This window comes from Physella acuta, unplaced genomic scaffold (genome assembly GCF_028476545.2).
Source record: "Physella acuta isolate Inbredline_101_S28 unplaced genomic scaffold, ASM2847654v3 ptg001058l, whole genome shotgun sequence".
NCBI classification, from domain to species: domain Eukaryota; kingdom Metazoa; phylum Mollusca; class Gastropoda; family Physidae; genus Physella; species Physella acuta.
This window is the reverse complement of record NW_026732575.1, coordinates 1,537,520-1,552,923: the sequence shown is the minus strand read 5'-3', so window position 1 is coordinate 1,552,923 and position 15,404 is coordinate 1,537,520. Positions and strand designations below refer to the sequence as shown.

At 36.7% G+C, this 15,404-nt stretch overlaps 1 protein-coding gene across 1 annotated transcript in view; it reads left to right on the top strand.

Moving 5' to 3' along the window:
- Positions 1-4,424: 4,424 nt before the first annotated feature.
- The window catches only part of LOC131955229 (uncharacterized), a 37,948-nt gene continuing 26,968 nt past the window's right edge, over positions 4,425-15,404 (top strand). Inside the window, exons 1-4 of the mRNA XM_059319251.1 lie at positions 4,425-4,516; positions 11,121-11,889; positions 14,183-14,246; positions 15,218-15,285. Of these exons, the coding sequence (XP_059175234.1) occupies positions 11,253-11,889; positions 14,183-14,246; positions 15,218-15,285 (769 nt within the window). The 5' untranslated portion in view covers positions 4,425-4,516; positions 11,121-11,252. The remainder of the gene's footprint in view (positions 4,517-11,120; positions 11,890-14,182; positions 14,247-15,217; positions 15,286-15,404) is intronic.

Genomic DNA, 15,404 nt, shown 5'->3' with positions numbered 1-15,404 from the left:
ATTTTGGCTTCTTATAAACATGTTGACTGTTTGCTAAATTTCTTTTTCTTTCATTCTGTGCATTAATGACATTAATGACATTCTTATTAACATGTTGACTGTAATCATAGTTTGCTAAATTTCTTTTACTGTCAGTTTGTAATTTATTGACATTGTAGTTTGTGGATATTGTTTCATCTTTCTTAACTTCCTTGTGCTTCTTTATTGATTCTAGTTCACACATAAATTTCTGGGTTAATTTCTCCATTTCTTTGTTAAATTTATTCTTGAGTTCTAATATATCTTCTTTATAGTTTGACTCCAGATTTCTAAGTAACTCCTCAATAGGTACGTTTTCTTCATTGTGGCTTATTAAGTTCACTGATTCATTAATCATCATTAGTTCATCATGATTCCTGCCATTCTCCGATGGACTTATTAAATCATCACTGCCATTCACTGATGGGCTTATTAAATCATTTTGACTACCATTCTCTGATGGACTTGTTTCTTGTTGACTGCCATTCTCTGATGGACTTATGATACAACTTTCAGTAATATTCTCGTGTACCTGCGTATCATTCAATAAAGAGTCAATCTTAAGACATTCTAATGTATCTGTCACCTTTAAATCATTATTAACTTCAACCTCTGTTTTATCCTTGGGTTTCAATACTTCCTGGACTATGTTACTTTGTTCTTCATTCCAAAGGTTGCCAATATTTACTTCTTCAAGTTCTGCTTTAAATTCTGTCTGTTCACTTTCTAATTTTGGTTCATTTGTGTCTGTTGTAGCTTTCATTTCTAATAGTTCTTGTTCATATGCTAGTTCATGTAGGCCTACTTGTTTTTCCATAGTTTCAGCCCTATTATCTGCTCTCTGTTTTCTGTTTCTTTTTTTTCTCTTTCCTTTTGGTTGTACAGTCTCCTCTACTTTATCTCCATCTGACATTTTTTCTTCTTCTTGCATTTCTGTAATACCTCTTGATTTATTACACACTATTTCTATCACATCATCTAGTTCTCTCAATACATTTCCATGAGCTAGTCTGGGTTGTTCATTTTCTTCGTCCCATGCTTCTAATGCTTTTTCTATGTCTCGGTCAAATCGAGTGTTTGCCCAGGCTATCTGCTTCTTCATCTTCTTAATGCCTTGCGCCCTCGCTAGTGCTAGATATTCTTCAAAACATAACATTTTGATATATTTTCTATTTATGACATAAAATATAAATTCATTAGTTGACAATAGATAAATGTTAATTAATTTACAATACCCTTTCTTGTATTCTGGCTTTGTTCAGTTGATTAGAGACATCTAGTAATCCAAGAAAAGTTCATAGAATTCCAAAAAATAGTTCACTTTGTTGATTCCAAAAAGTTGAAAAAAATTCAAAATAGTTCTAGTAGCCTGTTACAGAGTAGAAATTTGTCCAGTTTTAGATAAGACATCTTTAGGAACAGTTTAGGAACAGTTACAAAAATAAACTTGATCTGCTAAATCCAAACAGTAGAAAAACTTGAACAGCTAATCCATATAGAAAAAACTTGAACAGCTAAATCCAAACAGTAGAAAAGAAACACTAAGACTTGATCGGCTAAATCCAAACAGAAAAAACACACAGACGATATTTACTCGACATTGGTGAGACAATATCGAAATAAGGTGATAAAAATTATCACGTTGATGACTTGACTTGAACAAAACGTCTGACTTGACTACAGCAACCCTTCTGACTTGAGTGTAGATAGATGACTTTCAAGAACTTGACGTACTTGGTAAACAGTGGAAGACCACAGACTGTAATATCTCCATTTCTGACATATGTAGCACCAATTCTTCAACCACTTGTGACATCATAAGTAACAGTAATACAATGTAGCAACATCACTTTATTGCCTCCACTTCTGACACCATATGTAACAACATGAATTCTTTGTTGTTATTGTGGGTTCTTCAATATACTCATACGAGCAACAGTAGTTGTGAAACAATAACTTTATTTACACTTTGTACAGAGAATTAATAGATCCATAGTAAATCCATGGTCACAACTGGTATAAGTACAATCACAGTCAAGAAACAAAGTGTCGTAGTAACATCCTACATTCACAGCCACAGTCCTCAGGTTCAAGTTCTAGCACACAACACCCGTTCACCTTTTTGCTCTCCCTTTTATTCACTACTTTCTCTCCCCTTACGTACATGAGCGATCTCACCCAAAAGCATGAAAAAACACATGACGATCGCTCAGACAGTCCTTCCGCTAGCCAGGTACTCTTCATTCATGCAAAACACAATATAACAAGGATACATAATAATACAGTCTGTGACAGCAACATTAGAAAATCACATTTACACAAAAATATAAAGAATTAAAGAAAAGTAATATTTCCAATATTGTTTTTTTTAATGAAATATTACTTTAAATTCCATGTTTTATAGCACAAAACAGTAAAATAAAAACTATTACATTGATGTTGAAGATGCTTTAACTTTAAACAATAAATGAAACATCTTACGGTTTTTTTTAAAAATGCGTTTGGTGTAAATGGTTGAAATTTCGCTCGCAAGTTTTGAGCCATCACAAAGAAAAATAAAATCACTAAAGCAAAACGACAGAAGCGTGGACGAGGAATGAATTCAAAATACAAACATCAGTCAAAAAAGCAGGGGGCTAGTTTAAATATACAGAGACACAAACTATGGTCAGACATGGAGACGAACAGCCACTAATTTAAAAAGTAACCATAGCAACGCAAGATGAATAAATGATGATAATAAACTGATGTAATTACAAACACAAAAAAAGTATTACAAAAAACGTTACCCATGACATAGTCCATATAGGAAAAGGCTAGCATAATGAACTGCTGACAATAATTTAAACAAAACGTAAACTTAATTGTACGGACATGTCAAAGATCCTGAGGTCGGTGTCGTCAAGTCGGTAAAGCACATGGTTGATAAACTGAGCAGTCTCGAGTTCGAACCCTCGGACAGATGAGGCTTGATAGCTGGTGACAGCAACTCCAAAATCAAACAAGTGCAGCCTTGTAGTTTGTTCTTGAAAAAGAAAAGCAGGCTGAAATCAAAGTAAACAGCCTATATGTCGCATAACAAGTTGACACGCATACTTAATTTTGTGTTCCAACACAAGAATTACGAACGAAGAAGAAGAACCAGATAAACTAAAGAGGCGGATGAATGACAAAATAAAAAGACATTTTGAATGGACGGGTTCGATACTGGCAGAGGCACTGGGGATGTAGAAGGCAGTTGAATGGATGGGTTCGATACTGGCAGAGTCACTGGGAATGTAGAAGACAGTGGAATGGACGGGTTCGATTCTGGCAGAGGTACTGGGGATGTAGAAGACAGTGGAATGGACGGGTTCGATACTGGCAGAGTCACTGGGAATGTAGAAGACAGTGGAATGGACGGGTTCGATTCTGGCAGAGGTACTGGGGATGTAGAAGACAGTGAAATGGACGGGTTCGATACTGGCAGAGGCACTGGGGATGTAGAAGACAGTTGATTGGACGGGTTCGATACTGGCAGAGGTACTGGAGACAGTGGAATGGAGGACAATGAGGACGACACTCGGGTCTTTTCCAGATAAGCCCCGCCACTAAGGCACCAATTGCACTGGCGAAAATTTAAGCCCCGTCATGTTTTGCCGCTCAAATTTAATGCACGCACCCGAAATCGAGGGTTAATGTTCAAGGTACCCAAATACAGACTTTTTCATGCAAATTATTACTGACATGTCTCGATTTCACTCTCTTTACTACAATCTAAAATTACAAGTTTCATATCCTATTTTTATAATTTTTTTTTTGGTTGGCGAGATCTAAAGCTTCCAAGGGACTCATGTGGAAAGATCCCTGTTTCGTTCAGCAGTCCATCTAAACTACATTTAAGAAATAGACACATTTTAAAGCTAAATAACATGGATCTGTATGTGAAAATTTAAAAAATTAAAACAACTTTTTATAAGCAACTGAAGTAAGCTTATAACTTAAACACGAAATTTGGCAAGATATAAAATAAAACATGAATACATTAATTAAAATTTATTCCCGTAGGAAGTCAATGAATTTGCCTACCTATGATGGGCTCCCGACTTCGTAAAAGTAAAGACGGTTGGTCATATAACTGACTTCAAAATTACTTGATATGTCAAGATGACAGAAACAGAAGGACTCTACTTCAACTGCCCTATAGTGTGCGAGGTTACGAAGAGTAACCTCGGTAATATAATGTTTGCAGTTAAGGTTTCTGTTTACTAAATATAGGTTTATAATTATTTAATTTTATTAAAATAGATAATATAGTTTTTTCTGTTACACAGAAGATAAACGAAAAGCCCTCATCTAATAATCAATGATGCTAGCAACTTATCAATAATGCACACTGAACACGAATCGCACGATGCGCACTGGTGCCTAAAAGCGCAGCAACCGAGTGACGTCACTTCCATGCCGTACACCTTCAGCTGACCGACTGGCTTACTTCAAACTAGACCGGGTCACTCTAGTAAGTTTTAGACTTTTCTCTTGACATTACACGCTTCGAATTCTCGCTCGATCACGTACGTTACGTGAACTATTTCGCCACGTTAAAAAAACAAACATTCCGGTTAAAACAATTTAACTGTATTGATCATAACTAAGTTTGTTGATTCTAAGATTGTCGTATAGAAAACAAAATGGCTCCTGTTCCCTAAAGTATGTTTTGATGTTATGACTGTGTTGAAGTACCGTTTCGAGCCTTACGGTCCGTGGGACAGGTGAAGTAGAGTTCACCTATTTCAGCGACCCCGGAATATAAATAGATAGTGCTATAAGCTTTATTCCCAGTCACCTTTACTTTCCTTAAGGTTAGACCATCGAGTTTGCAGTCGAACGCTCTACTGTTCGACCACACCGTCCCAGGACCGGGTGTGAACTGTTTCCAACATAAGTTGAAACCTAGTCAGGCTAGGGTTAGGCCATCACCTGCGACACTTCTTAAACTGGTTAGGATTAAAATCAGTTAGTTCTCTACAATATAGGCAGTGGTCAGGGTAGGGTTAGGCAATCACCTGCGACACTCATTAAACTGGTTAGGATTAGAATCAGCTAGTTCTCTACAATATAGGCAGTGGTCAGGGTAGGGTTAGGACATCAACCGCGACACCTTTTTAAACTGGTTAGGATTAAAATCAGTTAGTTCTCTACAATATAGGCAGTGGTCAGGGTAGGGTTAGGACATCAACTGTAACATTTCTTAAACTGGTTAGGATTAAAATCAGCTAGTTCTCTACAATATAGGCAGTGGTCAGGGTAGGGTTAGGCCATCACCTGCGACACTCATTAAACTGGTTAGGATTAAAATCAGTTAGTTCTCTACAATATAGGCAGTCGTCAGGGTAGGGTGTTAGGACATCACCTGCGACACTTTTTAAACTGGTTAGGATTAAAATCAGTTCTCTACAATATAGGCAGTGGTCGAGGTAGGGTTATGACATCACCTGCGACACTCATTAAACTGGTTAGGATTAGAATCAGCTAGTTCTCTACAATATAGGCAGTGGTCAGGGTTGGGTTAGGCCATCACCTGCGACACTTTTTAAACTGGTTAGGATTAAAATCAGCTAGATCTAGTTCTCTACAATATAGGCAGTGGTTAGGGTAGAGTTAGGACATCACCTACAACACTACTTAAACTGGTTAGGATTAAAATCTGGACTAAAAGCTAGTTCTCTACAATACAATATAGGCAGTGGTCAGGGTAGGGTTAGGATGTTGGAGTATACTGAACTAATTTACCTATACGACAATTCCACATCACCGGTAACATTTTTAAAAGAGTTAGGGTTAGTTTTAAGATTGAAGGGAGGGCCAAAAACTACTTGTTATGTTAGGGTTAGAGGGTTAGGACGCTAGGTTATACTTATACCTAAATAAAATAACTATGCAATTATTCCATATAACCGGCAACGATGTTTAAATTGATGAGAGTTATAATTAAAGCAGGGCTAAATTGTTGGGTGTCTACAATATGAATATAGGTGCTGGTAAAGGAAGGGTTAAAAGGTTAGGTTATTCTTAACTAATTTAACTATATGATTATTCCACATTACTGGCAGCAATTTTTAAACTGGATTTAAAAAAGGCCCAAATAACCAGTCGTTTACAATAAAGAGTAGGGTTATCAACCATTTTTAAACTGATTAGGGCTAGGGTTAAGATTTAAGCAGTTCCGGCGCCAGGTTATTTAGCGCCTCAGGCAAAACTTAATAAAACGCCCCCTTTCACAAAAGTTAATTACTAAAACATATATATATATATATATATATATATATATATATATATATATATATATATATATCAGAAAACAATCAATTATAAGTGACATTAATTTATTATCAATTGCATACACGTTATAAGTAGACATAAAAATCAAATTTTACTTGCCTACTTCGTCTCAATTCCAGTTAGAAAGCGTAAACACATTTTATTGAAATTGTTGCTAAGTGCACGAGTCTACTTTGTACATTACGACATAGCCCCCCCCCCCCCTCCCTCCCCCTTTAGAAAATTGTAAATGCTTCCGGGAGAAAAAAAAGTCTGAAAAAAAAAACACTGAATCAAAAAAAGTTCTTGTAGTGTTAGGCTCTCTGCAGTCCTCCCAAGGTGAGTTCCAAAACGAAACTTACCTGTTTTAAGCTTGACTGTCTTTAGTTATAATTGTAAACTGCCTATATTGTATGATTTTGTAACGATTTTTTGGTTTATGAAAAATAAAAGGTTGTAAATAATATAGATTTCAGCCTAAAATTGTTTTATATGAATCCTTTAGGAGAGGGTGAAAATATGAAAAGACAATTAATTAGATGTTAAATTTACGACTATATGTCTACTAACATTTAGTATTGCAATCTATAACGGCTACTGAGGTATTTGTTTTTCAACTTAATATTGCTAAAATAAAACTACCAAACTATTTTGTTTAGAACTTGAGTTCTATATAATTGTTACAATAGCAAGTAATAACTTAAAGTTGTATTTATATGTAAGCGGTCAATCTAAGGTGCAGGAATTTGAAATGAATGTAAAGTTAAGCAACAAATTATCTCCCATTTGAAAATCCAAATACCAAAATTTTATTCAAGGGAAATAACTTTCACAAAAATAGCTTATTTAACCAAGTGTAACTATGAAATGCTTAAAATTCACAATAAAATGCTCTAAATTTCATTACGTAATTATTATATTAAAATGTTTTATATTATCTATGTAACCTTGTGAAAACAATATATTTTACCCATTGAATACTTAAGTATAGGTTTTGTTTGAAAGTCTAAAAGCGATAGCGTTATTACAACATACTTCCATTCAAGTTCGACGACACTACTTTAAGTGCATATTGTCAACCGTTTTTTTTTATAAAATTTTGGATCCCTAAAAAAAGGGACACCTTTCAAAAAATCAAACAGGGGTAAATGTTTTAGACATTGCTATAATTATTGGTTACCTACAAAAAGATTATAATTTGAAAAAAAAAAAACAAAGTTTACGGTTAGTTATAAATTCCATCCTGTTTAATATTAAATAGTAATACTTTAAGAGTGGTAATATAGATTCCTAAAAAAACTAAAGATTTTTCAGCTAGAGAACGTCTACATTTCTTAATAGTGTGTTCCGTTCTGAATTGAAATCATTTAACTTACGATAAACTCGACTACTCGATATACTCTACTACATTCACAACATATATCAAACTTAGATACCTAAACATAACTAGACTCGATGCTCCAAAACTACTACACCAACTCGTTTAACTTCACCAAGTTCTACAAACGGTACTCCCAACCAACAACGATTTCACTGGACCTACTACTACACTTTAACAGTCAATATATTTCGATACCATAATACCACAAGAATCAATACCCTCGAACTCCAGAACTACGATACTTCATCACCTGCATTCTCATTTCTCTATTGCAAATCCGATTCCACTAGACCTTCAACTACACGACAACAGTCAAATAAAAAATACGACACTTTAACACTTCGATACTTTATACCTACGAAACCATATCAGCAACAGCCTTACAACGTTACTCCCAGATCTAAACGATTCATCAAAACTTACCAACAAGTACAATACTATGAACACCCAGTCATTACAAAACTCTCTACACCAGGACAGATTTCTAATTCAAAGTCAGTGAAAGCGAGACTTACAAGCCCTATTAAAATTAAATAACCGTTTGAAATGTTCGAAATTTTAAGAACGAACTTATTTAATCGTTTTCTACATCAATTATGTGCCACCAAATTAAAAAGGCAAAGCGACTTGTAAAAAGCGCCCCGACCTTTCCAAATTAGGGATGTGGAGTTGCATTTTCACCATCGCGAATAAATATAGGCCTATATGGTTTTAATTTTGGGGTGGGGGTGCAAGATTGATAGTTCGTCCTGGGTTCTACCAATATATCGCTACTCCTTTATAAAAGTTATTAATTATTAGGTACTTTTTGATAATAGCGATTAAACATTTTGCGCCCCTTATGGATGGAGCCCTAGGCGACCGCCTAGTTCGCCTAGGTAGCGTCGGCCGTGGATTGAAGCGGGGCTAAAAGCTAGGTGTTTACGATAAAAGTATTGGCCAAGGTGGGGTTAGGATTGAAGCAGGGCTAAAAGCTAGGTGTTTACGATAAAAGTATTGGCCAAGGTGGGGTTAGGATTGAAGCAAGGCTAAAAGCTAGGTGTTTACGATAAAAGTATTGGCCAAGGTGGTGTTAGGATTGAAGCAAGGCTAAAAGCTAGGTGTTTACGATAAAAGTATTCGCCAAGGTGAGGTTAGGGTTAAGATCGGAAGCAGAGCTAGAACTTATCTCATGAGCTTTTTATCATTTAACTAGCACAATAAACTAAATTACTTTGTATAACCAAATGATAGATATATTAAACTCAAATCCTGATATTATTCGTAACTTAAACCTCAAGTTTAACTCAAAACTATTATATAAATCTCAAACCAAACTTAGTTTATGTCCAGTGATGTTTATGGTTAAATCTATTTCTACTTATATTCGATTAGGGATTTGTTTGTGAGTATTATTTGATCAGCTCTATTATTTACATACGAAACTATTTATAAAACACAATGAAAGTTTACTTTTGTTTTAAAATTAATACAATTATAGTTTGTTTAAACATAAAAACTATTAATTTTTTCAACTCTAAAACTTGACCTCGGTGAAGCATGATACAATTTTACCTCATTTTGTCCAAGCAGAGTTTATCTCCCACAGAAAACCAGTAATTGGATATGTAAATTCTTCAAAGAAGAATCTATCCAGCTGGCCATTGATGGGTCAGTAATTGGCAGGTTGGCTTTCCACCATGACAATTTATCTGGCCAATTAAGCCTTTTCAGCTCAAATTATCCATGCAATGGACGGGGCACGATCCTGCTTTCATTATAAATTTAGATAAAACTTCCAAGGAGATCGATAACAACTATTGATTCTCTTTTTTTCTTTGAATGCTTTTTTTTAACATCGTGTTTAAATGTTCTTTATGGGGCATCTAAGAAATGCAATGTTGTACCTTACTGAGGTATATTTTAAAACCGTATTGATTGATTCGGGATAAATGGTTAGGGTTCAAAATTAGGATTAGGGCAAGTGTAGTGACGATGTAAACAAAAAAAGGTTATTATTCTCATTTGACGTTTGAAAACAAAGAGCTATTTAAAAGCACACCAAGAAATACACAATGCACGGACATACAAACCAAACAAAAAAAAACCCAGAGTGTGCAATCAACTATTCCACTCACCAAATCATTTAACTAACTTACCTAATCATTCAACTAACTTACCTAATCATTCAACTATTCCACTCACCAAATCATTCAACTAACTCATCTAATCATTCATTTACATAACTCACCTAATCATTCAACTAACTTACCTAATCATTCAACTATTCCACTCACCAAATCATTCAACTAACTCATCTAATCATTCAACTACATAACTCACCTAATCATTCAACTAACTCACCTAATCATTCAACTAACTTACCTAATCATTCAACTAACTTAACTAATCATTCAACTATCCCACTCACCAAATCAGTTAACTAACTCATCTAATCATTCAACTACATATCTCACCTAATCATTCAACTAACTCACCTAATCATTCAACTAACTTACCTAATCATTCAACTAACTTGCCTAATCATTCAACTATTCCACTCACCAAATCATTCAACTAACTCATCTAATTATTCAACTACATAACTCACCTAATCATTCAACTAACTTGCCTAATCATTCAACTATTCCACTCACCAAATCATTCAACTAACTCATCTAATTATTCAACTACATAACTCACCTAATCATTCAACTAACTTACATAATCATTCAACTAACTTACCTAATCATTCAACTATTCCACTCACCAAATCATTCAACTAACTTACCTAATCATTCAACTAACTTACCAAATCATTCAACTAACTTACCTAATCATTCAACTATCCCACTCACCAAATCATTCAACTAACTCACCTAATAATTCAACTACATAACTCACCAAAACATTCAGCTAACTTACCTAATCATTCAACTATCACACTCACCAAATCATTCAACTAACTCACCTAATCATTCAACTAACTTACCTAATCATTTAACTAACTTACCAAATCATTCAACTAACTTACCAAATCATTCAACTAACTTACCTAATCATTCAACTATCCCACTCACCAAATCATTCAACTAACTCACCTAATAATTCAACTACATAACTCACCAAAACATTCAGCTAACTTACCTAATCATTCAACTATCACACTCACCAAATCATTCAACTAACTCACCTAATCATTCAACTAACTTACCAAAATCATTCAAATAACTTACCAAATCATTCAACTAACTTACCAAATCCTTCAACTAACTTACCAAATCATTCAACTAACTTACCAAATCAGTTAACCCAAAACCCAAAAAATACGAGTGTTCATTGAACTAGTCTACACCCGCAAAACCACTTGAGAACGTACACAACTACAACACCAACCGTTACTCACAGTTGCAGCCTACCAATCTCACATCTTGCCTTACAGAATGAATGAATGCAAAACTCTTGAGGCACACTCTGACGGAGAGCTGTCCCATTGCTCAGCATTCTGCGGTACGCAGCATCTTCTCTCTCAACGGGTGTTTTGAAATCTGAGTGTGTTCCAGCTACCCCCACCATGAACTTCGGCACCAGTAGCTACGTCCCCACCACCTCCTATGGAGGAAACCCCTCGGCCCTCACTGGAACCACCCCCACGGCGTCCAATGACCTTCACATTCCCTCCAACACCAACCGCAGCTACGTCGAGGAACTGACATCGTTCGACGTACGTAACTACCTCCCCTGTCCGAAACACAAGCTAGACATTAAGCTCAACTTTACCTACAACGACGCCCTTGATCCTTATTTAGTCAAAGACCCCTTGTCCATGATCAAATACGAAAGCCAATACAACGCCAAGACTTACCAACCATCGAGCGCCAACAACTCCAGTTACTCGTATCTCAAATCCGATGACTTCTACAGCAATGGCGAACCCAAGCCCTACTTCCCTAGGACTTTTAACTACAACTTCGAGCAAGAAAAACAGAAAGATGAAGCGAATAAGAACAAAGCGAAGAAGGGGGAACCGAAAGCGAACGAGCGGAAACAGAGTGAAGCAAGAGCGAACGAAAACGCGAAGGGAAGCGATGGTAAGGGCAAGAAGAAGCAGTGCAAGCCTGGGGAGATAGATCCTGATCACAACAACAACTTCTTGAAGGACATGAGGGGCAAATTTGGGGCGAATCCTGAGCGGTGGCAGGATTGTCAAGGTAAGGATCTGTCTGTGTTAGAACTGCGGTGGGGGGAGGGGGGGTGTAGGGGTATGACAGATTTGTGACGGGTTTAAATGATATATTTGTTACGGGTTATAAATCCAAGCTTAAATTGTAGATTCGTTACATGTTATAGAATCATACTTAAATGATAGATATGTTACGGGTTAAAAACTCATGCTTAATAAATGATAGATTTAAAACCATTGGTTTAAAAGATTAACTACCTGTTTTCACTAAAAATCAACTCACCCTTTAAACATACGTTGTAAATACACCCCCCCCCAACCCCTTTTAAAAATAAACAAGTCATAATGGTAATGGAAGTAGTTATAATTTCACAATGTTGGTTTTTATCAAATAGATACAAATAATCTGTTTCAATTTTCAAACCGTTCCCTTGACAAACTCCCCCCCCCCCCCACTCCAGGAGGTACACTGCTTCACATCTGTCTGAAGCCACTCAATCCATCCTATTACTCCCTAAGTGTGAATTCCTGATGGATGACCCATTTATATGCTAAATGTTTGTACTTTTTTACCGTCTCTTATACTGGCTTTTACTTTTACCTACTTTGCTTAAATCACAACATAAATATATTAAACGTTCTCTAAAGTGATTGTCGTGTATTTGAAAAAGCTACCTAAATTCTTTGTTGTATAGGCCTACTCTTTAAAGTTTTCTAATTGTACGTGAATAATAAAATAAACCCTTTTTTAGGCTGAACCCTAATCTCTCTCCAGTGTTTTTTTTTATTTGAATAACTACCTAAGCTATTGTATTTTAAACCCTCTCAGCTGTTCTTTTATTTAAATGACATCAACCATGTTATCTTGAACCCTGTCTTGTATTCTTGTATATTATTGTATATTATACAAACCCCTACTACCTATACACTCGCTATTGTTCTTGTATTGTATTTGAGTATCACCCTGATCCCTGTCATCTTGAAACCTCATTGTTCATGACTGTATTTGACCACCATAAAACCCTATACCCTAACACCTTGAACCTTCACTTTTTATGGCTGAGTTTGACAATACCTTAACACCTTGAACCTTCACTGTATATGATTTAATTTGACATCACCCCCGAAACCATTAAAAACCCCTACTGTTTATGACTTGACCAACACCATAAAACCCTATACCTAACACCTTAAACCCCCACTGTTTATGACCAACCCCTTGAACCCCCACTGTTTATGACTGTATTTGACCAACCCCTTAAGCCCCCACTGTTTATGACTGTATTCGACCAACCCGTTAAACCCCCACTGTTTATGACCAACCCCTTGAACCCCCACTGTTTATGACTGTATTTAACCAACCCCTTAAGCCCCCACTGTTTATGACCAACCCCTTAAGCCCCCACTGTTTATGACCAACCCCTTAAGCCTTCACTGTTTATAACTATATTGGACCAACCCCTTAAACCCCCACTGTTTATGACCAACCCCTTGAACCCCCACTGTTTATGACTGTATTTGACCAACCCCTTAAGCCCCCACTGTTTATGACTGTATTCGACCAACCCCTTAAACCCCCACTGTTTATGACCAACCCCTTGAACCCCCACTGTTTATGACTGTATTTGACCAACCCCTTAAGCCTTCACTGTTTATGACTATATTGGACCAACCCCTTAAACCCCCACTGTTTATGACCAACCCCTTGAACCCCCACTGTTTATGACTGTATTTGACCAACCCCTTAAGCCCCCACTGTTTATGACTGTATTCGACCAACCCCTTAAACCCCCACTGTTTATGACTGTATTTGACCAACACCATAAAACCCTATACCCTAACACCTTAAACCCCCACTGTTTATGACTGTATTTGACCAACACCATAAAACCCTATACCCTAACACCTTAAACCCCCACTGTTTATGACCAACCCCTTAAACCCCCACTGTTTATGACTGTATTTGACCAACACCATAAAACCCTATACCCTAACACCTTAAACCCCCACTGTTTATGACCAACCCCTTAAACCCCCACTGTTTATAACCAACCCCTAGAACCCCCACTGTTTATGACTGTATTTGACCAACACCATAAAACCCTATACCCTAACACCTTAAACCCCCACTGTTTATGACCAACCCCTTAAACCCCCACTGTTTATGACTGTATTTGACCAACACCATAAAACCCTATACCCTAACACCTTAAACCCCCACTGTTTATGACCAACCCCTTAAACCCCCACTGTTTATAACCAACCCCTAGAACCCCCACTGTTTATGAATGTATTTGACCAACCCCTTGAACCCTCCCCAGTGACCAACCGTATCGATGAGCTAGCTCAGCCCAAACGGTTGCCGTGCGAGTACCAGGACAACAGGTAGGTCAAGGACACACATCTGTGTTCACACCATATGGTTAGGGGTCAAGGACACATCTGCGTTCACAACATGTAGGTTAGGGGTCAAGGACACATCTGTGTTCACAATAAGTAGGTTAGGTGTCAATGTAATTCTCGGATAAAAAACCTCAGAACTTGTGTTCAGTGTGGTTTATACTGTTACAAAGTGCTTCCATTGTTGTATAACATGACCTCTAAATCTAGTGTTTCCATTGTTGTATAACATGAGCTCTAACCTAGTGCTTCCATTGTTGTATTATAACATGACCTCTAACCTAGTGTTTCCATTGTTGTATAACATGACCTCTAAATCTAGTGTTTCCATTGTTGTATAACATGAGCTCTAACCTAGTGCTTCCATTGGTGTATTATAACATGACCTCTAACCTAGTGCTTCCATTGTTGTATTATAACATGACCTCTAACCTAGTGTTTCCATTGTTGTATAACATGACCTCTAAATCTAGTGTTTCCATTGTTGTATAACATGACCTCTAACCTAGTGCTTCCATTGTTGTATAACATGACCTCTAAATCTAGTGTTTCCATTGTTGTATAACATGAGCTCTAACCTAGTGCTTCCATTGTTGTATTATAACATGACCTCTAACCTAGTGCTTCCATTGTTGTATAACATGACCTCTAAACCTAGTGATTTCATTGTTGTATAACATGACCTCTAACCTATTGCTGCCATTGTTGTATAACATAACCGATAAACCTATTGCTGCCATTGTTGTATAACATAACCGATAAACCTAGTGCTTCCATTGTTGTATAACATGATCCCTGCCCTTGTGCTGTCATTGTTGAATAACATGACCTTTGACCTACTGCTACATTTCTGTAAAACATGACCTCTGACCTAGTGCTGCCATTGTTGTAAAAGATAACCTTTGACCTCATGTGCTCTTATTGTTGAATAACATAACCTCTGACCTTGTGTCTAGGAAATCTGTCTACTGGATCACCAAGCGCCCCCCACCTAAACCAGAATGCTGCAACCACACCCATTTCGGTAGGTCGATGTTTTAACTACTTCTAAACCTTAGTTCCCATACCGTATACCTACAGCTCTTCAGTAGCCCCTGTTAACGATTGAATGTGATGACAATCACAACATCAGACTCAAAGCAG